Source organism: Cydia amplana, chromosome 9, assembly GCF_948474715.1.
Source record: "Cydia amplana chromosome 9, ilCydAmpl1.1, whole genome shotgun sequence".
Classification (NCBI taxonomy): domain Eukaryota; kingdom Metazoa; phylum Arthropoda; class Insecta; order Lepidoptera; family Tortricidae; genus Cydia; species Cydia amplana.
In genome coordinates this window covers 929,647-954,128 of record NC_086077.1, presented here as the reverse complement: position 1 = coordinate 954,128, position 24,482 = coordinate 929,647, and the positions used below count along the sequence as shown (strand labels likewise).

Here is a 24,482-nt window from a genome sequence, read left to right as displayed (position 1 = left end):
TGTCTTGATGGTCAAAGATCGTGAGTTCAAACCTCGGTTGCGTTTACAAACATGGCGTCCCAAGGTACAGTCGACGACAAAGATAAGTTTACATTATTCACCTTATTATAATCGAGTGGATGCAGGAGTGTAATAGGTAACCTACTGATTACCATAATACGTCGACTGTACAAAAAACAAGTTTCAAATGCACTTTACTATCTCAAATTTAGAAGCGGTGACAATTTTAAAAGTGGAAAAATTACTGTCAAGACAGTAACAATTCACGATCTCACGGCCTCTGGATTTCAAGTCTCACCCAAAACAGTAATTTTCCCAGTTTTAAATCTATTCTTAGCTTAATAGCATCGTTCGCCGACGTTTCTGCTGGTTAAAAATTAAAATTAGCGGTGACAAAGTTGAAGTACTATATGTGATAATTTTTAGGTCAGCGAGTTCAGCGACGTCAGTCACGCAAGTTAACAGCAATTTAAAGCTGTAATTAGTCAGGATTCCGACATACCTATTGATTGATTTATCGCTCGTAAGAGATCTTGCTCAAATATTTAGTTTTCCTTGAGTGATTCAACTATTAGTAGGTTACATCTGTTACTCAGATCACCGAATACCTACACTTAGATCTTTGCCTGTTTACCTATAAGTTGAAAATGATGAAATATTTTTTAAGTGGACACTAATAAAACTAATAGAACTTAGGTCCTTAACAGGTATCTCTTACAAGGTAAAAATACGAGGAAAATGAAAAATATAAGAAGTCGGTGCAAAACTTGCATTTATTTATTAACTATAGGTACATCATATTTACATACGTAAACGCGTCAAGATCATGTTCGTAGGCAACAGTCAAAGCATTAAATAAATAAACAATATTCGTGTCGTTCGGTCCATGGGCGAGCATTGCTGAGCAACAACCACTAATAATACTTTTAAACTTAACCGACGAAATTCAAAAACCATTCCCTTTCCATTCTGCGCTCGCTCCCACAGAACTTAGACGTTTTTACAACTTCAAACATAACACAAACGGAAATAACGCCGCTTGATTTTTGCGCAGTCGAAAAAACGCCTCATTTTCAAAATATCACAGACTGACCTTGCTTAACCTTTGCTATAACTAGAGCGGGTGTTGGTCAACAATGCGAGGGCGGGTGGTCGGTTAGCCCCAGGGGTGGGCGACGGCTGGGAGCGTGTAGCGGGCGGCGGGGGCGGCCACGGCTACCGGCGCCGGCGCCAGCGCCACCGGCGCGTGCGCTACCGCTACGGGTGCCTGGGAACAATGCAAAGGTTTTAGGTTAGGTTTTCACGTAGAGCAGATAGCTGAGGGGCTACCGCGAAAACCATTTTTCGCAAATTGCGATCTTTCTCTTTTACTCCAATGAAGGCGATTAGAGTGACAGAGAAAAATGCCTGCAATTTGCGAACTTCGATTTTCGCGGTTATAGCCCTGGCACGCAAGGAATGCGAGTTGATGATCTACCTTTTTGCAATACAAATTTCCATACCTACTATTGCTGTCATCGTTCGTCGTCATCGGCCTTCATCATCATCATCGGTCCAGAGAAAAAGGCAGTCTAAATCTAGCTAAGCACCGTGTCATTTATTGGACAACTGCTTTCAGATATTTTACCCTGTAGATTATCTCAGGAGGTTCGCTTTCTCCAAATAGATTAGAAATATTTTTTCATAAACAATCATAGCCCATTGACGTATATCTCAGGACGGGCCTTACGGGCAATAAGAATGGGGCATGAACGGGGCCAGTACAGCGGTGTGACACCGCTACAACGCGATTGGTTGATGAGTTCGCGATTGGTCGCATCTAGTTGCGTAAGACTGCACGATTGGCTCGAATTCGTGAGTGACACCGGTGAACTAGTACAAATTTAGTGTCCGTTAGGCCCGTCCTGAGATATGTACATCAGTATAATAGCCACTGACTTACCGCATGAGCAGCAGCCCCAGTCCTCTCCACAACAGCATTGAACCCGTTAACCTTGTCGGCCGTGTACGTAACCTTCCGGACATGTCCGTCCGGCTCCACGAGGCTGTAGGAGCCGTGGACGACGCCGTTCTGCAACGTTTCGGCTGCGTTCTTCTGGTCGCCCGTGGCCGGGTCCGCCACGCCGTACGAGAAGCTGTAGGCTGGGTTGGGGTCTACTGGCTCCGCGCGGATTATCTGGGCAAAAATTTGTTGATTAGGATAAATTCTAAGTATTTTTATAACAACAAGGGACTTATGGGACGTTTAAGTATGAGTGAGAATATAATTTCTAAGTACTTTATATCCTTTCTTACACACACACACACACACAAACACACACACACACACACACACACACACACACACACACGATACACATCTATTACATAATGATATTAAAGATTTAAATTACAATCATTTAACTAAAAACAAACAAAAAAAACATTGATAACCTCCTTTTGAGATTTGGAAGTCGGTAAAAAAATTATCTTCATATAACTTTGATACACTATCGCAATGATTTTTTACAATTATCAACTCATCACAGTATACACCAACAATTAGGTATTACAAAAAAGTTTTTATCAACGAATTTTATTGGCATTTTTTTTGTGTATACACGTACCTACAATACTTTACAGCGAGTCAAACCAACAGTCAAACGAAATAATTGAACGAACTATAGTTCGTTTTTTTAAGCATTAGAAAGAACTTGAAAGAAGGTAAGCGATCTTGACATGTCTTTTAATTGAAAAACGCTTTTTAAAAATCAGTAACTATTACTTATGAAAGCAGAAGACTATAAAAGATCGTATTAGATTCATAATTGTTACATATTTACCGTAACTTATTTTTAAAATGTGTTTTTCAATTAAAAGACACATCAAGATTGTTTACCTTATTTCTAATACTAAAAAAAACGAACTATAGGTTCAACGTGCGTTGATGTCTTTTATTCTGCGGTTTGTTTTATCCCTGCGCCGGCGGCACTTAATCTGACATTCATATTAGTTCAATAAAGCATTTCGTTACCTACGTTATATTATTTGGGCTATTTTACTTCAAATTGTACACTATATTTTTTTAAATTTGATAGTTTCTATGTTATTTTATTTCTTTTAATCTTCTTTCGATCCTGATAGGAGAAAAAAAGTCTCCCAATATTTTTATTTCCATTCCATTAACATTTTTCATAGACTTTATACAGGGTGTTTCCTGTAACAGGAGCAATAAATTAAACTGTGGGCTGTAGGTACTCCTCAAACTGACCAACATTTGTTCAGCAACTTTTATTACACTTTAAAGTTTATTTTAAGACGCAATTTATTGCAAATTGTGTTATGTTTAAAGCGTGACAAGCAACTTCAAACGCACTGATGTCAGCGTACATTGAAGGCAATATTTATTTTGTATGAAAAAGAGGAAGTCTTTTAAAGGATTCATAATTTTTAAAAGTTGCTGAACAAATGTTGGTCAGTTTGAGGAGTACAGCCTTTAGTTTAATTTATTGCTCCTGTTACAGGAAGCACCCTGTATGACGGTAACGAAATTCTTTGATCGATAGAGGTCGTGATTCTGATTAGAAATAACATAAACATTCTCAAATAAAAAAAGTGTAGTGTAGAACTTAAATAAAATGGCCCTATAGTTTGGTGTACACGTACAGTCGCCATCAAATATATCGGAGCGGCTAAGGCGCTCACAAATATCTGAACACGCCTCTATTGTCAGGGCGTTAGAGTGCGTGTTCAGATATTGTGGACACCTTGGCCGCTCCGATAGGCGATATACCTATTCGATGGCGACTGTATTGTGGCCTACTCCACATAAGCACACATAAGTCTGTAGCGAACCTTTTTCCGTCGCTAAGTCAATGTTATACCTAGGTGTCACTTTAATTGTCTAATGTAAGATCTTCTTTTAATGTCGTAATAAATATTAATACGTTTTAATTTTACGAGATTAATTATTTCTTTAATTCTAAAATAGGAGTCCCACAACTGGTGACCCCGACGTGATGTGAACACGCAACCTTCTGATAATCGGAATCGGCGCGAGCGACGATCGTTGCCTAGCAACGGTTGCCGGCTCGCGCGCCGCCATGTTGTCGACTTTCGTTGTGGGTCCACACGAAGAAGGTTTTGTTGATTTATTTAATCTGCGTAATTTTGATACTGATGTGGAGTAGGCCACAGTATTTCAGCCTTGATTCAAACATTAAAGTCGAGTAAATACAAATATGGTATGGTATAAGTAAGTGACTCACCGGCGCATGCGCGATGGCGGGCGCATAGGCGGGAGCGATGGCGGGCGCGTAGGCGGGCGCGATGGCGGGCGCGTAGGCAGGCGCGAGAGCGGGCGCGAGGCCGTGTCCTAGCGGCGCGTACACCGGCACCGCCGCCGCCGCCGCCAGCGCGCACACCGCCACTAACAACTGCACAACACAATTAGGTAATCACTAGTACTGTACACGAAACTACAAGGTCATATTAAAAAAAAAGAATAACAGCTGGGGAGCTAGGAACTCTAATCAAATAGGTACCAATATTATACTATTCTTTGGTACCAAAAGTAGGTAATCACTAGTACTAGTACTATACACAAAACTGCAAGTTCATATTTAAAATAAGAAAAAAATAGAATAACAGCTGTGGAGCTAGGAGCTCTAATCAAATAGGTACCAATTATTTTCAGTCAACTAAGGGACACACTTTACAGACTAATGTACATTCTATAGTTATAACCTGCACCAAAGAAGGTCCGGTTCTTAAAAAAGCTAGCCCACTTTTAAAATTTCAAGCTTTTATAAGTGTGCTAGGGTTCAGGCGTTCATGTTCACTAGTACGTCAACTAGTGCTATAGACAAAACTGCAAGTTAATTTTAAAAATAAGAATAACAGCTGGGGAGCTGGAATTTCATATGTGTTAGAATTTTTCACGATTTCAGGGTTGGCTCTATGGTGAAAGTTGTTCGGTATGATGTAGTACATAATGAATATAATGATATACCTAATTAATAGGTATAATAATAATACACGTATTTTTTTAAATATATGCCTAATTCAACGTCCCACTGCCCCCATTTTAATGATTATTATATTTAATAATTATTAGATATTGACATCTTTTCATTTTGTTACCCTTAAATATTTTGATAAAAATATTAAAACAATTTAATACAGTAATCGTACCTTAGCGATCATGATCTTGCGTGGAGGTAGACAGCACGTGTGGCCGGACCGGCGCACGCATGCTATATATGTGCGCAGGAGTTGCACTTGATACATATTTCGCAACCTGCACAGTGTAAAGCTACAGGCAGTAACCGAACGTGCACGCTCAAGCAATGTAATTTCTGTGTGAATCAATATGAAAAGCCTCTTGGAGACATCGTCTCTAGGTACTAAGTGACACTTTTGTTTTATACATAGCTGTAATATAAAAACCGGACAATTGCGAGTCGGACTCGCCCGCCGAGGGTTCCGTACTTTTTAGTATTTGTTACAGCGGCAACAGAAATACATCATCTGTGAAAATTTCAACTGTGATAGCTAGCACGTTACGGTTCATGAGATACAGGTGACAGACAGACAGACGGACGGTAGAGTCTTAGTAATAGGGTCCCGTTTTTACCCTTTGGGCCTTTGGTACGGAACCCTAAAAATAGAAACTGAGAAATATAAATTAGTTGAGTTACTTTACTGTATTATTCTAAGTATTGTTGCTTTGTGTAGCGACAGAACTTGTGCCGTATGTGGGACTAGATATTCATTAATTCATACAACAGGCAGGACTGTGTCTGTCTAAATTGTCTTACAAAACTATGGCTTGTTCTTATAAACCTATAGTATGTAGGTACCTATATAAGTAAGTACTCGTTACATAATAAGATTATACTCGTAGCTGTATCATTAGGTTTATTTTTTTTAGACGATAAGCTTTTCCCACGGTATTCTCCGTAGGAATATAAATAATCTTTAGGAAATAAATGAGCTCCTATTTCTGCAATCATGCGCAAAGCATTGAGCCATTTTTTATAAAAAAAATCGACCACGTTTACAATTTCAGGGAAAAATGATAGTATGCGATTTAACAGCTTTTATATGGCTCTCGAAGCAGGACACACACCGTCGCGTGATAATATGTCCGTTTTCCTCCTAATTTGTGACTTGGATAACATCCATAAGTCAGGAACAAATATTCATGAAAAACACACAAATAAATGCCCTTACTGGTATTTGAACTCGGGACCTTCTGTTTCGTAGGCCGAAGCCCTAGTGTAAAAAATCGATAGCGTGACGCTGACGAGCGTTTGCGCTTGCATTGTCTACTTTTGTTTGGATTATGAACAGCGCGCCAAGCGGGACGTTTTGGAAACTCGAAATCCCATACAAAATGAGACTTAACGCAAACGCGTACGTCACGTCACGCTATCGAATGAAATGTACACTTAGGGGTCATCACTACCGACTAGACTAGGAGGTATTGTCTGGTATTAAAGTTCTTAACATGGCCTTTACTTATTTTAAGTTGAAAGTCCTAGTTGATCTATAAATGTACTTATGCATATGTATTTAAGCAAATTACCATTGTATTAATCAAATTAGCATAAGTTTTAAATTAATAAATATTATCTTATCTTATTTTATCTTACTATAATTGTTGATTTAGGTATAAGAGCCTTAAGGAAATACATAGGTATGCAATCTAGAAAATATTAAGGCCTCACAGTCCACTTACTTTATAAAATATTGAGACATTTATCGGGCTTCGTTACTCGTTATGTTGGACGCTGATTGGCCACATGAGTCTAGTTCTGGGTTTGCAATCAAATATCTGCATCTATTGGTTACATTTTATTTTAATTTACACATTTACATACATACCTAACACTTAATAACATACTTAGGTGTTGGTTTTGGTATAACGTGCTTTAAGATTATACTTAATACCTACAGAAAATTTCGATAATTTAATGAAATGCAAAGATAATTGATTGTAATAGAGAGGTAAAGTCAAAGAAAAAGCGTGCCCATTAGTTTGACATCCAAAACAGATGGCGCTTTACTGCGTACAACGTTAGCATGCACCAATCTGCGTGAGCGATCTACTGGGTCGTGTCAAAACCAGCTCAAAACTATAACAAATTATGAAATCTGAATCGAGCCCCAGGTGTGAGTCTACGTTTCACGTATGTAATGCGGGCATGGTCCGGAGCGACATGCCGGGCGTTGCTGTCACAGCTAATTGCGGCGGGAAGGCCGCTCACACAGTTCCTAGGCGAGGGCCCGATCACATATAGTACCTACACACGTGGCCTGCGAGTAACGAAGTTATAGCTAGCTAAAAAGGTTTTAATACATGTAAAGGTCTATAATGTGAGAACATAACTGAGCTGGGAAAATAACCATTTGTGTCTATGTTTGTGGGCTACTTTTTAAATCGTTCCTAAACCAGACAAAAATATGGCTAAAAATGTGTATAGGATGCTAAATAAGGTGAATTATATAAGTATTTATTTACATACTGCCATGACAACGTCAAATTATTTGAACATAGGTAAAGAGTCTTGAAAAGGAGTCCGCAACATACCTAAATGTCAAATAACATTGTGAGGAGTATTTATAACACGTCTAGTATACATGCACTAACGACCCGCCCCGGCTTCGCACGGGTTAACAAATTATACACAAACCTTCCTAATTTCACACACCGCATGAAAATCCGTTCAGTAGTTTTTGAGTTTATCGTGAACAAATACACAAACAGACAGACGTGGCGGGGGACTTTGTTTTATAAGGTGTAGTGATGAGTGAGAGGGCTCTTTGTTTTTATCAGGTCTCACTTACCTACCTAGTCTTGTTGTTTAGGATTTAAACAACCTAAGATAGTTCTCCGAAGACGATGATTCGTAAATCGTAACCTAAAAAGTTGACTATTTGGGAAATGTGTATGCTCTTACGATAATAAATCTTTTGATAGTTGAACGCGAATCACTCCTAATTTTTTTTATGTAATAGAAAGCAAACGAGCAGACGAACCGCCTGATGGGAAGCAGTCGTCGCGTCGCCGCACATGGACATAAGCAACATCAGAGGAGCCACTTATGCGTTGCTGACCTTTGATAATCCTAAATACCTGCTACTGCTAGTGCGATATTTTGTAAATAGCATCACATGTTCTAATAGCATTAAGCATTAAGTTTCCATTAACAAAATGCTTTCACGTCAACGCCATATTAGTTACCTACCTATTACATGATCTGTGCTATTATTAGGTACTTACTGTTGGGTTAAGTTAACTCTTTTCCTTTTCCTTTGATATCATAAATGGAGGTTAAACTAGTTGGACTTAGTTAAAACAGCAGACACAGCATATACCTAATTGCACCACATACCTATAGTTCTAAAGAATTTCGCAATCTTACTAACTGTATCAATTGAAATCAACCCGATCCTGTGTCGTTATACTTCAAACTTTAATCCTTGTGAATAAAGTGCAGTTTCGGTGAACAGGTACATACGAGGTATTAGTAGTGTGGTTTGTATAGAAGTGGGTCACATTCGATTCCGGTGCAAGCCACATGGTGCGTGCTTAAATTCATATCTGCCGCGCCCTGTCGCCCGCACAAGGATTAGTGCTTAGGGAGATCACAGTATTGTATAGATGCGGCATTGGTATCAACTTGGCTAATATTTATTTTTATGTCCAGATTCTAACACAGGTACCTATCGGCTTGTACAGTAGCCATCAGATATCGGAGCGGCCAAGGTGTTCACAATATCTGAACAAGCTCTCTAAGGCCTTGACAATAGAGGTGTGCTTAGATGTCTGCGAGCACTTTGGCCGCTCCGATATATCTGATGGCGACTGTACCAATGAGTTTTTCGGAACTTATTTTACGATATATCATTTGACATTTAGTCGCTTTTCAGTGAAAGAAAACTTCGTGAGGAAACCGGACTAATCCGAATAAGACCTAGTTTCTCCTCTGGGTTGAAAGGTCAGATGGCAGTCGCTTTTGTGAAAACTAGTGCCTACTTGGGATTAGTTGCCAGGCGGACCTCAGGTTCTCATACGCCGCGGCAAAAGCCGTGACAATGCGAGGAGGATGATGATGATTGAGTACATTCAACAACCAGCCAATTGCAAGATTGACCAACAAGTTTAGAACTGCGGCCGCTACCAATAAACTGGTCAGACTCACACATCTATCGATAGCCTGCATCAGTCCCGTATGTTGCAAGGACAGGTCCACGCCTGGCGATATGTTATCGGTCGTTCATTACATTATATGTAGTACTAAGCTTTATCAGCCCGGCGTTTAAGTCCTATAATTCATTAATTATTCCTACTCGCGCAACACTTTCAAAATATAACTCTCACATATGTACACACGGGTATTACGGGTAAACATTAAACTTTAACGGGGAGTTGCAATTTCTTTGTCTACCCCGAACATTTTTATAAACAAATTTCGGGTAGTTCAGTGTTGTTTTATTTATGCATGCAATGCAACATGTTGGCGCGTAGCCGTAGGTTTGCAAGGAGGCGACGCTGTTCACGGCATATTGCCAATGTTTTTACACCTGCAGCCTATGGATCAACTACACGCAGAAGGCTTACAACGCTCTACGCGTGCAATATAACAATGCCTATAGGGTTCTGATGGGGTTGCCTCGTTTCTGTAGCGCCTCGGGGATGTTTGCCGATGCCGGAATAGATGGATTCCATGCCATCATGCGAAAGAGGTGTGCTTCAACCCTGAGCAGGATACGGGACAGCCCCAATAGAATCCTGGGCATTGTATCAGAGGCGAGGGACGGCCCCCTAATGAGGCACTGGCTTTTTTTGCATGCGCCAGTTCCTTATGTACCGGGTCATAGGTTAAGTTAATTTTGTTTTATTTTGTTTTGTTATCTTATTTTTTAGTTTTATATAATAGTAACCCTAACTTTAAGTTTAGTAATAATGATACTAACCCGGATGGACTTTCTCTGAAATAAATGCTTTTTTTATTTTATTTATGTCTCCGTTGACATTTGCCGGGACGTCAGTCTTTCTATGACCACAGCTGGTGCAACTCAGCTGAAACGTCGTAATTTAAGATAAAACAATGAAGATTTTCAAATTAGTTGAGCAGTATGGAATAGGTTTATTATAGGTACCCATGGGCGCATTTAATTACTAACAAACTGTTCTGCAGTTTTGTAAGTATATATTTTACGCTTACTTATCAATAAATTAAAAAAAAGCTTGTGTATAAACATTTATTAGACAGGTATCCTGTTCTGCTGCGCCCAGCGCGCTATAGGGCGCAGGATGTGGTCCGCGCGCGGCGCCCTGGTCCCGCGCAGCAGCGCCAGCGCGTCGCGCAGCTCCGCGCTGGCGGCGCCCGAGCGGCCCGCGGCGGCGGCGGCGGCCTGCGCCACGCCGCACACCGCGCCGCGGAGACCCTCCCACATCTCGGGCCCGCCGTCCAGTCTGAGGATATTTCAATGTGGACTCATCTAACCACAGACAATCCAACCTCTATACATAGCATAGTCGCGCTACCCCCTCTGCCACACATACGGTAGCGTTACTCCATCTTCGAGTCAATCCCGTGCCGTGATTGGTCCGTGTTTTTGAACGGACCAATCACGGCACGAGATTCGCTCACCTCGTCCCCCCGCACCCCCGTATTTTTGGCAGCATCGGTTTCATGAAAGAATTGGCCTAAGCTCAGTCTAGAGGTTGGATTGTCTGTGCATCTAACAGATCAATAGACGAATAGATCCAAAGAACTAATATGAGGACCGATTTTAGTTCATATTTAATAAAAATCTCAAACATTTAACTCACTGAACGGGTATTTTGAAATGATTAAATTATGTAGAAGAAGCAAGCATCCATAGTTTCATAACCAAGAGTGTCGATTTATATTACACATAGGTACTGTGAATGCTTTTTATATGAGTTTTTTTGTTTTATTTATTTATTCACTTAAAAGTTTAATACAATTTTTACATGCATGCCACTATTGGAAACCTCTAGGGTGTATGTAATAGTTGGCGAGATCGCGCGGTCCAAACCGCGTTTGCTTAATACTATTTATCAGTGTTGGCCAAAACGTTAATGCAATTGAAAATGTTGGCCATTAACCATTATAAATTAAACCGTAAACTGTAATCGTCCGTTACGGTTTAAGGTTCAATTTATAATGGTTAATGGCCAACATTTTCAATTGCATTAACGTTTCGGCCAACAGTGCTATTTATTAAGTACTTGCTTAGATGTGTTTTATAGGTAAACTTAAGTTACATCTATAAACATCAAATAACTGTTTTATTTTATACATTATTCTAAATTTAGGTAGTATTATATTAGTAAGTATTAGCGGTATTAGCATACATTTGCCGTGGTTTACGTGGTTTTTGAATAGGTACTTAATGATGGGAATTAATAGTCAGAGACATGAGAAACAGAGTCCTCACTCTACAAAGAAATAGGTGTAGAATAGGACAGACGTACTTGTCAAGCATGTGGAAAGCCTTGGCAGCGACCAGGAACTGCCCCATTCTGTAGCTGTCATTGGCCACCAGTTGCAGCAGGGCGAAGCTGTCTGGCGTGCCCGCCGCCTGTGACACGGGTGCATGGGTGGATTTCAGGGGCTTATAACTTGTATATAAATATAATAGAAGCGGGCGTCACTTTTTGACAGCTTTTGTTAGAAAGGGACTTCCACTTTAATTACATCTTACAAGCTTTTGAGCAACGGGCCCCAGGTTTACATAGCTAATGTCTGTTTCAGAGAGTTGTTCGATCAGCGGCGGGTTGTGCTGTCAGAAATGTTGATGCCCTAAGTATATCTAGACCATAGCACAGAAATCAGAATAAATAATAGTACCTACTAGGTACAGACGTTTCACTCTATAACAAAACACGTCTATGACAGATATGACCGATAGGTGGCGCAAGCGCGAGCAGGCGTCCGTTCCGTAGCGGTGCGGAGCAACTACTATGGCTAGACACCAAAATTGGTGTGGGCATGTACTTGTGGCGACGCGACGAAATCGCGAAGTGAGCCACGGCTGACCATAGTACCCCCCTTTTTCCGATTATCCGGATATCTATTCGCGTGCAAAAAAACTCGCCTAATCGCTAGATAATCATATCAGCTGACAGCCACTTAAAAGGTTCAATATGTGACATGTGACTCTATCACGTCTCTCTTCTCGTGACATAATGTGTGTTATGTCACCTTAGCACAGATGTCCCAGGCGAGATGAGCGTCCTTATTCATGATATGGCAGCGGCACAGGCACGCCAGGTACGTGAAGGAGCTTCGTATGGCGTCGTCCTGGATGGCCAGGAGGCACTCCTCGGCTTCCCGGTAGAATCCCGTCGCCACTTTCGCCTATGAACAAGTTATCCATTTCTGTTATAACGTAACAAGCAACAGAACATAGTCGATAGGATTACATCGCCTACAATTTATTTGCTTTGCCCAAAGCTTGACTGGGGATGCTTCCGCAAATATCCCACCCGAGTTGGACATTTAGTGGTCTTGGAGCTTCCACAGGATAGATTTCTACTGGTTCGCCACCTAGTTTGAGATAACAGAACGTCTTGTTCCAATAAAACTCACAGAAACGGCTCATTGAGTACCTATGTTTAAAATTCCGCTACCGGAAAAAGGTCATTTTTAGGGTTCCGTACCCAAAGGGTAAAAACGGGACCCTATTACTAAGACTCCGCTGTCCGTCCGTCCGTCCGTCCGTCCGTCCGTCTGTCACCAGGCTGTATCTCACGAACCGTGATAGCTAGACAGTTGAAATTTTCACAGATGATGTATTTCTGTTGCCGCTATAACAACAAATACTAAAAACAGAATAAAATAAAGATTTAAGTGGGGCTCCCATACAACAAACGTGATTTTTGACCGAAGTTAAGCAACGTCGGGCGGGGTCAGTACTTGGATGGGTGACCGTTTTTTTGCTTGTTTTGCTCTATTTTTTGTTGATGATGCGGAACCCTCCGTGCGCGAGTCCGACTCGTACTTGGCCGGTTTTTTCTTCCAACTTAGCTATCGGTTGGGAGAAAGAATGGCCTTTTTCCAGGCACAAATCAGAACACCAATAAACTAACCTGATGATGATGATAATGCATTCCTGTTATCCCTCATTAGGGACATAGGTCTCGTAGAAGCATCTTCCATTTGTCGCGATCTTGAGCGGCAACTTCCAAGTTTCCAGCCGAGTCCAGTTGCCAGCCTCCTTCTTAATTGAAGGGATGTTTACAAAAACAACATAGGTAACTGCTTAGAGCGGTTGACACTTTTTTAAGAACATTGTTAATCGTTTCGGGTGTTAACCAGTGTAGTCAGTTATGTTGTTTTTGTAAACATCCCTTCAATTGATCGCCGCCATGTAGCCTGTAATAAACTAACCTGGGCATAGTTAAAGTTGAAGGTGTCATCATTGACGAAGAAGCTCTTGATGGAGTTGAGGTAGACGAGCACCTCCTCGAAGTGCGCCGCCAGGAAGTAGGAGGAGGCCATGCACTGCCGGCCGGGGATGGTGTCGCACTCCGACGCGGAGCTGCCCACCAGGTGGTAGCTCTGCTGGGCCAGCTTCATCTGCTCCTCCTGACCATGAATCTAGTATTTTAACTGGATAGGGCATGAGTGGTGGGGATAACTGACCGAACGGGATAGTCTTATGTATCTTTCAGTAGGAGTAGTAGTAGTAGTAGTAGTAGTAAACTCTTTATTGTACAAAAAGACATATTAAAAATAACATACAATTAGTAAGAAGTACAAAGGCGAACTTATCCCTTTGAGGGATCTCTTCCAGTTAACCTTTGAGTAGATGAGAGGAGAAAGTGAAAAGAGGGTGACAAATACAGCAAAATGTACAACAAGGTACCAGAAAGATAAAGGATATAAATACATACAAAATGTATAGGATAAACATACATATATTACACAAAAAGGAATGGGGAAAATACACATATATACATTGGAAAGAATTAGAAAGATATAAAGCAACTATACAATAGAAATATAGACAAATTAATCAGTCAGATCAGATAGCCATAGCTTCTTTAACCTCTCCTTGAACGACGCAACCGATTGTGCCTGCCTGAGCGAAACAGGCAGCTCATTCCACAGCTTCACTGGACGCACTGCGAAGGACTTATTGTATCCTCGAGATTTATGAGGAGGGATGGCAAGTGATAAATTCGCGCTCGAACGCAGACGGTGGCCACTGCCTTCAGCCAGAAATTGAAATTTTTGAGAGAGGTATAAGAGCAAGAGGAGTAGCAGCGAAAGCGCTATTATTGTTTGTTTTTTTCAGTCTCACTTTTTTTTATTCCCCACCATAAATTAGTATGGATTATGGTGGGCAACAAATTTAAATTCGACCAATCATAGTGTCGCATTGACTATGTTTTGTCCCTCGCGGAGGCACGCGTATATCACTTCTATAGGATCCTACCTTCTATGCTCCTGAGTGTCACGAGAATCATTTGACCTTGACACCAAGCTGAGTGGAAACCTTTTCAGTGACGTTTTAAACCGTTTTTGTGACATGTTTTTGTAAAATTTTGTGGTATAAACGTCCTGAATAAATCTTAGTCTACTCTATTCATTGCGTATGTGTAGTTACCTACAGAACTACCATCTACCACTACCATCGCCCTCACTCTTAACTGTTCATCGGTGGACCTTTGCCTTTTGTATCTAATAAGGTCCAATAGACAGTTAAGAGTGTTGCTGTTTGTACTTTCCCTACCAATATTATCCTATCTACTAATTCGATCTCTACCACATTGTAGCCGCCGTGCAGGTCAGGATCTCGACGACTCAAATAAAAAGCTTCAATTCTTAGTGAACTGATATAATCTTCCAAAGATACTGGTTACAAGGGTTCTTGCCAAAATGGTTTGCATTTAACCGTTTAGTCAAGAACCCCTTGTAACAAGTACATTGGAGAATTATATCAGTTCACTAAGAATTGAAGCTTTTTATTTGAGCCGTCGAGCTCCTGACCTGCACGGCGGCTACACACATCTTCACGCTTAAACCGCTGTACCGATCTAGGAATTTTGATCAAATTATAGGTTTGGAAATAGTTTGAGTCCTGTTGACATACCTGAAGTTTTTAACCGAGGATTTTAGGACGGAAAAGTCAGTACATGATTGTATTATTTACTGAACTTCAGTGTCAAACAAAACCAATGGCTGACAGCAGAAGGTTGCGAATGATAGGTACTATTTCTTATCATGTTCTAGACTTCTAGATGTGCCTAACTTCTCTAGACTATTCTAAACTGTGCCTAATTATTATGGAGTACCTAACCGTAAGAGTAAGCCTAACGCGCCTGAACAGATAAGTGAATGGGCTTAGGGCTCCGGAAAGGCGCGGGTACTACAGTCCCCGGGTACTCACGTCCCCGGTGTCGTTGTACAGGCGCACGGCCACGACGGCGCGCAGGATGTAGTGCAGGGGCGAGGTGGGCTGCACGGGCTCCAGCAGGGCGCGCGCCTCCAGCGCGTCGCGGGCGCGGAGCCGGTACCCGGCCAGGTTGAGCCGCGCTTCGGGGACCACGTCTACCAGCTCTGGTAACACCTGGGAATCAGAACACTGCCCTGTTAGAGCATTTTCACATTATCCGATCCGATATTGGGTGTCGTACGTCTCGAAAAGAGTAGTTACATATTTTCTATCTAGATACGCTGTTTTGCCATTCCGTTATATACTCACATCATACTGACATCATCTCTGGCGTGGTCCTGGATTTTTGCTACGGCTTATGGGAGCCTGGGGTCCGCTTGGTAACTAATCCTAAGAATTGGCATAGGCACTCGTGTTTACGAAAGCAACCGCTGACCTCCTATAACCTAGATGGTAAAAACTAGGCCTTATATATTGAGATTAGTCCGGTTTCCTCACAGTTAGGGTTTGCACGACGGATCCGAAATGTATGGGAAGATCCGCGGATCCCGATCCAGATCGTAAAATTTCATACATTTCGGATCCGGATTGAAAACCCGACTTACAATGTTTAAATTCCTTCAAAAGAAAAGAGACTGGTAAATATCAAATTATATCGTACCTACATTAAATTCAGAAAACTCATTGGTACGAACGAGCCAAGGTTTGAACCCTCCGCCTCCCTGATTGAAAGTCGCACGCCCTAACCGCTAGGCTACCAACACTTCTATACATATATTTTAGTGATTTGTCATGGATTAGGTAAGGTACGTCTGGATTGAAATTGAAATTGATTGAGTCAAATTCTGAAAGTCACATGACAATAGCTGAGAAAACCTCCTTACTTTTTTATACTTATAAATGTGTCTCCTACGTCCGTTGGCTCGTTGGGTGGATACTATGTGGAAGATTGCGGGTCACTTCTGGATGAGATTGGCTCAGGACCGTGATAAGTGGCGTACTAGAAGAGAGGTCTATGCTCAGCAGTGGGCGATAAAAGGCTGATATGATGATACGTAAAATAGGGACCATACCTTCAAGGCCCCTTCCCCATTCCGGAACACGACGAGGTTGTGCTTGACCAGGTCCTGGCCGAACGTGTGCTGCTCCGACGCGATCTGCTTCAACTCGTTCTCTGCTGCCTTCCCGTTGTACAGCCTATTCGATAAACAGTTTAAAAGAATGTGTAAGGACATTGTTTTATTGCGGGCTTACCACGAAATTTCAATTAATGGCCGTCAAATCTTTAAGAATAAGAATGTTTTATTGTATACAAGAATACAAAGACAATAAAAGAAAAACATAAACAAACAAATAGACATGTTGAATAGGAGAACAGCAACAACTAAATTAGCATAATTTCTTAAGTCTAAGAGGAAAGGGGACGACCGCTTCTTTCGGTCAATATCCAGAGAGGACAATGAGGACTACGTTTGTATGAAAAGGCGAATTCGCACGTGTCCTCCACTTTGATCTTAAAACTTTTGTTTTTTCTTAGCGCTGGGTGCATGCTTCTGATTAGACATGTGCTGGTTTCGGTTCAGCGACTTGCGCGCCACTTTTTAAATACCTCACTTCCAAATAGATTTTTGGAAAAAATGATATTGAATCTTCAGTGTCAAAATTGTTCCATCACCTGAACAGGTTGCAGGCCTTGAGGTTGCCGGCGACGGTGGAGGTGGGATGCTGCGCCAGATACACCCCCAGCACCTCCTGCGACACGTCGTAGTAGTCCAACTTGTAGTAGCACAGGGCCACATACACGTTCAGGGCCATGTATGTCCTAAAAGAACAATGTAATCACTAGACAATTATATCAACCGAGAGATATATATATATCGACTGGTATGCAAATAAATATCTCTATCTCTATATATGAACCGATCGATATAAGTCTAGTGAAACTAACCGTGAATCATTCAAAACAATGTATTCGATTAAATATAAGTATTATAATAATAATAATAAGCCTTTTATTCAGACCAATTTTAAAAATTTACAAAGCATATCCTTAATCTAAGACATCGACAATCAGTTAGTCTGTGTGCCTAAGTTGGCAAAGGCCTCCTCCAAGTTTTTCCAATCAGCACGATTTTGCGCCATTCTGGACCACGTGCTGCCTGATACTAGCTTAATTTCATCTTCCCACCTCCGGTTTGGTCTTCCTCTTTTCCTTTTTGCTCCTCTAGGGTACCAAAATATAATTCTTTTGTTCCACTTTTCTTTATATAAGTATTAGTGCGATTAAATTGCTTTACCTTATGCAACTGCTGTTTATGTCTCAAACTACGAAAGATTACTAAGTATACTAAGACTTATACATCGAATATTACTTTCTGGTTCCTACCAACTACCTACCCTAGGTACTAAACGATATACCTAAATTATGACTACTAAACATATCTTCAAATCTAAAAAAATATGTACCTGGTCTACCTATGGATACTTATTGGAATATCTGGGTCAAACAACATTTTAGAAAAAGGTCCCTTCTGTGGAAAAAAAACAACAAAAATTCAAGACCCGGGTACCTACACAATAAATACATAAGTATATCACTATTTTCTTATTTGAGTCTCAAGTAGTACTGAAAAATGTATTCCGCCTGTAAAGGTGCAGTGTGAACAGGAAAACATGTCCACAGGAAAACTTGAACGAGTTGACTATACTATAAAATGTGTATGACCCATCTACAAGGCATCTATGTGAGCTTGAGTTACCCGGAGTCATACGGCAATAGTTTAATCCAGTCCGTATCGTCATCGTTTTGATATTTGTAATATCTGTGAATTTTAAGTATAGTACATTTTAATACGGGACTGCAGCCGTTATTTGGCTACAAGATGATGGTATATGGAGAACTTATGACTTGACAACTACCTAAATAAATTGTATTGTCTGTGTCCTTTAAGTTTTATATAAGTAATGATATCTCTTAATTGTCTTCGCATCTGTATTAAGCGTTAGCGCAAAATCCTAACTCTCTGAGAGAACTAGATCATATTTAGTTGGCTCTCAAGTACTTGCTTATGCAGGGCATGCACTACACCACATAATCATTAGGCACTAACAATGTCAATGCAATGCCCTGATCTACCACTATGATGTCATAACGTGGCCTCCGTACTTTCAAATAACGATTAGTATCTTCACTTTGTTATGTTGTTCAACAGTCAATTTAAAATGTACCTACGAGGGCCGACTGAAAAGTTCGCGGCCTTAGAAAAAAAATTAAACAGAGTAATGGCGACAATATTTAAACTGCCAAAGAGGCGGAGAAAAAAGTTGCATAGTTCTTTTTTTTATTAACCGACTTCAAAAAAAAAGGAGGTTCTCAATTTGACCCGTATGTATGTATGTATGTATATTTGTTCGCGATTATCTCGCGTTTGGCTGAACCGATTTTGATGCGGTTTTCAGAAAAGTGTTTGTTACATTCTGGAGAAGGTTTTAGTATACATAGATCTGAGCTGATGCTGAACCCTGGCTGTACATAGTGGAACTCAGGTTTGGTACAACATAGGCCCACGCTGTTTTGGTCATCCGACACGCCTTGATGAGCACTTGGGAGAGCAGTACCCAAGATAGAGCTGATGCTGAACCCTGGATGTACCTAGTGGAACTCAGGTTTGGTGCAACATACGCACACGCTGTTTTGGTCATCCCACACCCCTTGATGAGCACTTAGGTGAGCAGTACCCAAGATAGAGCTGATGCTGAACCCTGGATGTACCTAGTGGACCTCAGGTTTGGTGCAACATACGCACACGCTGTTTTGGTCATCCGACACCCCTTGATGAGCACTTGGGAGAGCAGTACCCAAGATAGAGCTGATGCTAAATCCTGGATGTACCTAGTGGAACTCAGGTTTGGTGCAACATAGGCCCACGCTGTTTTGGTCATCTGACACCCCTTGATGAGCACTTGGGTGAGTAGTACCCAAGATAGAGCTGATGTTGAACCTTGGCTGTACCTAGTGGAACTCAGGTTTGGTGCAACATATCATATAATCTGTTTTTGTCATCCGACACGCCTTGATGAGCACTTGGGTGAGCAGTACCCAAGATAGAGCTGATGCTGAACCCTGACTGTACCTAGTGGAACTCAGGTTTGGTAAACCATAGGCACCTACTTTTTTGTTTAACCGACTCGTCGTCGTGTGCCTATGTTGCAGAGTTACCTAGAGACACCTAGGTATGGGTCGATCGACTTTTTTTTTTCGAACCGCCTTAATAACTATAGGAAACAAACTCATATTTTAGCTCAAAACCTAAAATAAATGAAGAATGTCTATCACTAAAAAGTAAAAAATAAAAATAAAATTAACAAAAAATAATTAAAAAAAAAAATCAACCAAAATAACTACATTTTAATTCTTTTTTTAAAAAAAGGGAACCGCCTTCAAAAAATCAACCCACTGAAAAGCACAAAATAATTTTTATATACCCCACCCCTATCCTTGTTCAGTCCCTATACCGTCGTTAAGCAAATTTCTGCCAAAAAGTAGTTAATACCTAATAATAAGAAAATTAATAGCCATCCGGGTAATTACTTAGTTTTTGAAGTCGGTGCCAAACCAAAATTTTAGAGTCTTGCATTAGGTACTTACTAACTACTCGTTTTTTATTCTGTTTGGCAGCAAAGAATATTTTTGTTGGTTTGGCACCGCCTTCAAAAGCTAAGTAATTACCCGGATGGCTATTAATTTTCTTATTATTAGGTATTAACTACTTTTTGGCAGAAATTTGCTTAACGACGGTATAGGGACTGAACAAGGATAGGGGTGGGGTATATAAAAATTATTTTGTGCTTTTCAGTGGGTTGATTTTTTGAAGGCGGTTCCCTTTTTTTAAAAAAAGAATTAAAATGTAGTTATTTTGGTTGATTTTTTTTTTTAATTATTTATTTTTTTGGGAATCTTGTAAGCAACGATGGTGATTGGCTTTTGGCTTCTGAAACTACCTTTTTTCAAGCCAAAGATTAGGGTTTGCATGACGGATCCGAAATGTATGGGAATATCCGCAGATCCAGATCCAGATCCGGATAATTTCATACATTTCGGATCCCGATTGAGAACCCTAGTTCTGATCCTTATATTCCGTTCAGACACTAACCCGAGGGCCACTGAACGCTTAGAGCCGTGCGATTCGTGGTCGAGGCGTAAAAGAGCACTTTTAAGTCGCATTATTTTTCAAAGCGTCATTTAACATTTTGGAGGCCAATGACCGATATATCCGTACCGTAGGTCTAACGCCGAAGATGGATTAATCGGTCACAGACCACGGAGCAACATCGACCTACGTGCATATACATAAAGTTCAACTTCAGTTTTGACACTTCAATGACGTGGTGTCTGTGTGACAGCTTTTGTGTTTGACACGGCGTCGAAAAGGTTAAAGTCGGTTTATATTTCAAGGCGTCCATTTAAAGCGAACGCTACGTACCTCTTCTCTAGTAGAAGCTTCTTGTAAACATCGATGGCCTCCTGGTAATGCGCGCGCAGGTAGTGCACGGAGGCCAGGCTGAGCTGGTCTTCGGGCACGTCGCGGAGCGCCGCGTGCGCAGTCATCAGGGTCTCCTCGTCGCCGAGCTTGTGGGCCAGGTGGAATTGGAGACGGGTCTGAGGGTCGAAGGGTTTTACGACTAATATAGGATATATCTTCTTCTTCCTCGGTCCCTCATTGCAGAGGATCGCGAGTTGCGACCATGTGTGCTTCGTCTCCATACAGTGCGATCAAAAGCCATATGGGACACGCACTGCATGCTGCCACCAACCATCCTCTTCACAACATCAGATAGGATAGATATATAGGAACGTGTAATTGTCGCAATTAGTACCTATGTGATGGCTCTTCTAAAAAATGCAACTACTTAATCCGAAAGGTTTCCATGTTAGGTTAGGTCACGATTATTGAAAAATTACGAGGTAAGAGAAATAGTTTGTTTTGCCCAAGGAAGACGGATAGAATGACCTTACAAATTTCCTTCTCTCCTCGCTGTTCTTCTTACCCCATCCGACTATATTCACATGATGTATAATGAAACATTTTACCTGGAACGCTTACGCTTACCTTGAGTGCGCAATTCGGTGCTTCCTCCACTGCCTCTTGTGACTCCTTGTACATTCCTACGCAAAAACAAAGTGTTTGCTTTTATTCATATGGTAAACGTTATCTATATATATAAATGCAAGTGTCCTGACTGACTGACTGACTGACTGATTCATCAACGCAGAGCCGAAACTACAAATGCTAGAAAGTTGAAATTTGCACACTAGGTTGCATTTATAAAGTGTACACGAGATAAGAAGCGATTTTGAAAAATTCAACCCCTAAGGGGGTTAAAAAGGCAATGAAAGGTTGTATGGGGTACAAGTTTTATTTTAAGCTAGGAATTTGAAACTTTGTAAAAATGTATTATATTAAAAAACAAGGAAACTAATTTCAGCGTTTTCGAAAATTCATCCCCCAAGGTGGTGAAAAAGGGGTTGAAAGTTTGTATGGAGATCAAATATTTTTGTGAGTGTGGGACTTGAAACTTTGTAATTGAGGATATTATTATAAGACACGAAAAGTAATTTCAGCGTTTTTGAAAATTCATCCCCTAACAGGGTTAAAAAGGGGTTGAAAGTTTGAATCCATTACAAATGCTTTGAAACTTCTTAGAAAGGCATAATAGCCGATTACAAAAAAAAGTAATTGCGACGTTTTAGGAAATTCAACCCGTAAGGGGGTTAAAAAGGGGATGAAACTTTGTCTTGGGGTGCAAATTTTATTTTAAGCTAGGACCTTGAAACTTCGCAAAAAGGTATTAAATTAAAAAACAAGAAAACTAATTTCAGCGTTTTTAAAAATTCATCCCCCGAGGTGGTGAAAAAGGGGTTGAAAGTTTGTACGGAGATCAAATATTTTTGAGAGTGCGGGATTTGAATCTTTGTATAAAGCCATATTATTAGAAATCAAGAAAAGTAATTTCAGCGTTTTTAAAAATTCAACCCCTAACGGGGTTAAAAAGGGGATGAAAGGTTGTATGGGGTACAAGTTTTATTTTAAGCTAGGAATTTGAAACTTTGTAAAAATGTATTATATTAAAAAACAAGGAAACTAATTTCAGCGTTTTCGAAAATTCATCCCCCAAGGTGGTGAAAAAGGGGTTGAAAGTTTGTATGGAGATCAAATATTTTTGTGAGTGTGGGACTTGAAACTTTGTAATTGAGGATATTATTATAAGACAGGAAAAGTAATTTCAGCGTTTTTGAAAATTCATCCCCTAACAGGGTTAAAAAGGGGTTGAAAGTTTGAATCCATTACAAATGCTTTGAAACTTCTTAGAAAGGCATAATAGCCGATTACAAAAAAAAGTAATTGCGACGTTTTAGGAAATTCAACCCGTAAGGGGGTTAAAAAGGGGATGAAACTTTGTCTTGGGGTGCAAATTTTATTTTAAGCTAGGACCTTGAAACTTCGCAAAAAGGTATTAAATTGAAAAACAAGAAAACTAATTTCAGCGTTTTTAAAAAATAATCCCCGGAGGAGGTAAAAAATGGGTTGAAAATTTGTATGAAGATCAAATATTTTTGAGAGTGCGGGACTTAAATCTTTGTATAAAGCCACATTATTAGAACACAAGAAAAGTAATTTTAGCGTTTTTAAAAATTCATCCCCTATAAGGGTCCATAACGGGTTGAAAGTTTGTATAGGGTTCAAATTTTATTTAAAGGTAGGAACTTGAAACTTCGTAAAAAGGTATTTTATTATAAAACAAGAAAACCTATTCAGCGTTTTTAAAAATTCATCCCCCGAGGAGGTGAAAAGGGGTTGAAAGTTTGTATGGAGATCAAATATTTTTTAAGAGTGCGGGACTTAAATCTTTGTATAAAGCCATATTATTAGAGCACAAGAAAAGTAATTTCAGCGTTTTTAAAAATTCATCCCTTAAAAGGGTTAAAAAGGGGTTGAAAGTTTGTATAGGTTTTAATTTTATTTAAAGCTAGGAACTTGAAGCTTCGTAAAAAGGTATTTTATTAAGAGAAAAGAAAACTAATTTCAGAGTCTTTGATAATTCATCCCCCAAGGTGGTGAAAAGGGGGTTGAAAATTTGTATGGAACCCAAATATTTATTTGAGTGCGGGACTTGAATCGTTGTATAAAGGCATAATATTAAAAAACAAGAAAAGTAATTTTAGCGTTTTTAAAAATTCATCCCCTAAAGGTTTAAACGGGTTGAGAGTTGGTAGAGGGTTCAAATTTTATTTAAAGCCAGGAACTTAAAACTTCGTAAATAGGTAGTTAGGTAGTAGGTTTTATTAAATAGTGGACTTGAAAATCTTCTGGGGGTTGAGAGAGATTATATCGTGAAAAATTTTATTCAGTTAGGGGCTTGAAACTTCGTATTAGGTTATTCTGTGGTATTATATAGCCAGGTTGTGAAAGACAAATCTCATGCGTTGTAACAAATGATTAACCGTCCCTACTGCTATCTTTTGCTGCATAATGTTCTAAGCTAATGTAGAAATTATAACCACCAATATACAAATCGACGCGTACGAAGTCGCGGGCAACAGCTAGTGTCATATAATCGCGCGTAGGTAAACTTGAATCTGAAAAATCTTTGGGAGTACCACAAGGAAATGTCTTAGGTCCAACACATCTTCTCTTGGTGAGTGGATCAGATCTTTATAAAGATACCTATGTGTAATTTGATTAAGGAGACAACAGTGTGCGATGAAAAATGCATTCATATTCACCCAGAAGTAAAGGCATCACTGTACACTAACCCAGGTAGAAGTAGCAGACAGCGAGATCCATACGCCCAGTGTCAGCTATAAGCGGGTCAAGCGGACTCCGCGCCAACACGCGCTTATACGCGTCAAGTGAGCGACGATATTCTCCCAGGTGGAAGTAGCACCACGCCGCCCACACGTCCGGCCACACGTCCGTGTTGCCTTCGTGCTTGAGGAACTGCACATTGTTTGTTTGTTGAAGGAAAAATTATGACGAATGACATCAGGCTATACTTAT

General features: G+C 40.3%; 2 protein-coding genes across 2 annotated transcripts in view; both read right to left on the bottom strand.

The window, feature by feature from the left end:
- Nucleotides 1-755: 755 nt before the first annotated feature.
- LOC134650884 (cuticle protein 7-like) lies at nucleotides 756-5,283 on the bottom strand. Its single transcript, XM_063505820.1, has 4 exons — nucleotides 5,173-5,283; nucleotides 4,248-4,415; nucleotides 1,943-2,176; nucleotides 756-1,267 (listed from the first exon to the last, which is right to left on the bottom strand). The coding sequence occupies exons 1-4, from the start codon at nucleotides 5,266-5,268 to the stop codon at nucleotides 1,157-1,159; spliced, it is 609 nt and encodes a 202-aa protein (XP_063361890.1). The 5' UTR covers nucleotides 5,269-5,283; the 3' UTR covers nucleotides 756-1,156.
- A 4,954-nt stretch (nucleotides 5,284-10,237) lies between these two features.
- Nucleotides 10,238-24,482, bottom strand: part of LOC134650796 (intraflagellar transport protein 56) — a 16,345-nt gene continuing 2,100 nt past the window's right edge. The window contains exons 3-13 of the mRNA XM_063505729.1: nucleotides 24,239-24,422; nucleotides 21,534-21,589; nucleotides 20,907-21,082; nucleotides 18,183-18,245; nucleotides 17,099-17,245; nucleotides 16,497-16,620; nucleotides 15,418-15,597; nucleotides 13,413-13,610; nucleotides 12,225-12,380; nucleotides 11,495-11,601; nucleotides 10,238-10,465 (exon numbers count right to left, since the gene is read on the bottom strand). Coding sequence (XP_063361799.1) covers nucleotides 10,255-10,465; nucleotides 11,495-11,601; nucleotides 12,225-12,380; nucleotides 13,413-13,610; nucleotides 15,418-15,597; nucleotides 16,497-16,620; nucleotides 17,099-17,245; nucleotides 18,183-18,245; nucleotides 20,907-21,082; nucleotides 21,534-21,589; nucleotides 24,239-24,422 — 1,602 coding nt within the window. The 3' untranslated portion in view covers nucleotides 10,238-10,254. The remainder of the gene's footprint in view (nucleotides 10,466-11,494; nucleotides 11,602-12,224; nucleotides 12,381-13,412; nucleotides 13,611-15,417; nucleotides 15,598-16,496; nucleotides 16,621-17,098; nucleotides 17,246-18,182; nucleotides 18,246-20,906; nucleotides 21,083-21,533; nucleotides 21,590-24,238; nucleotides 24,423-24,482) is intronic.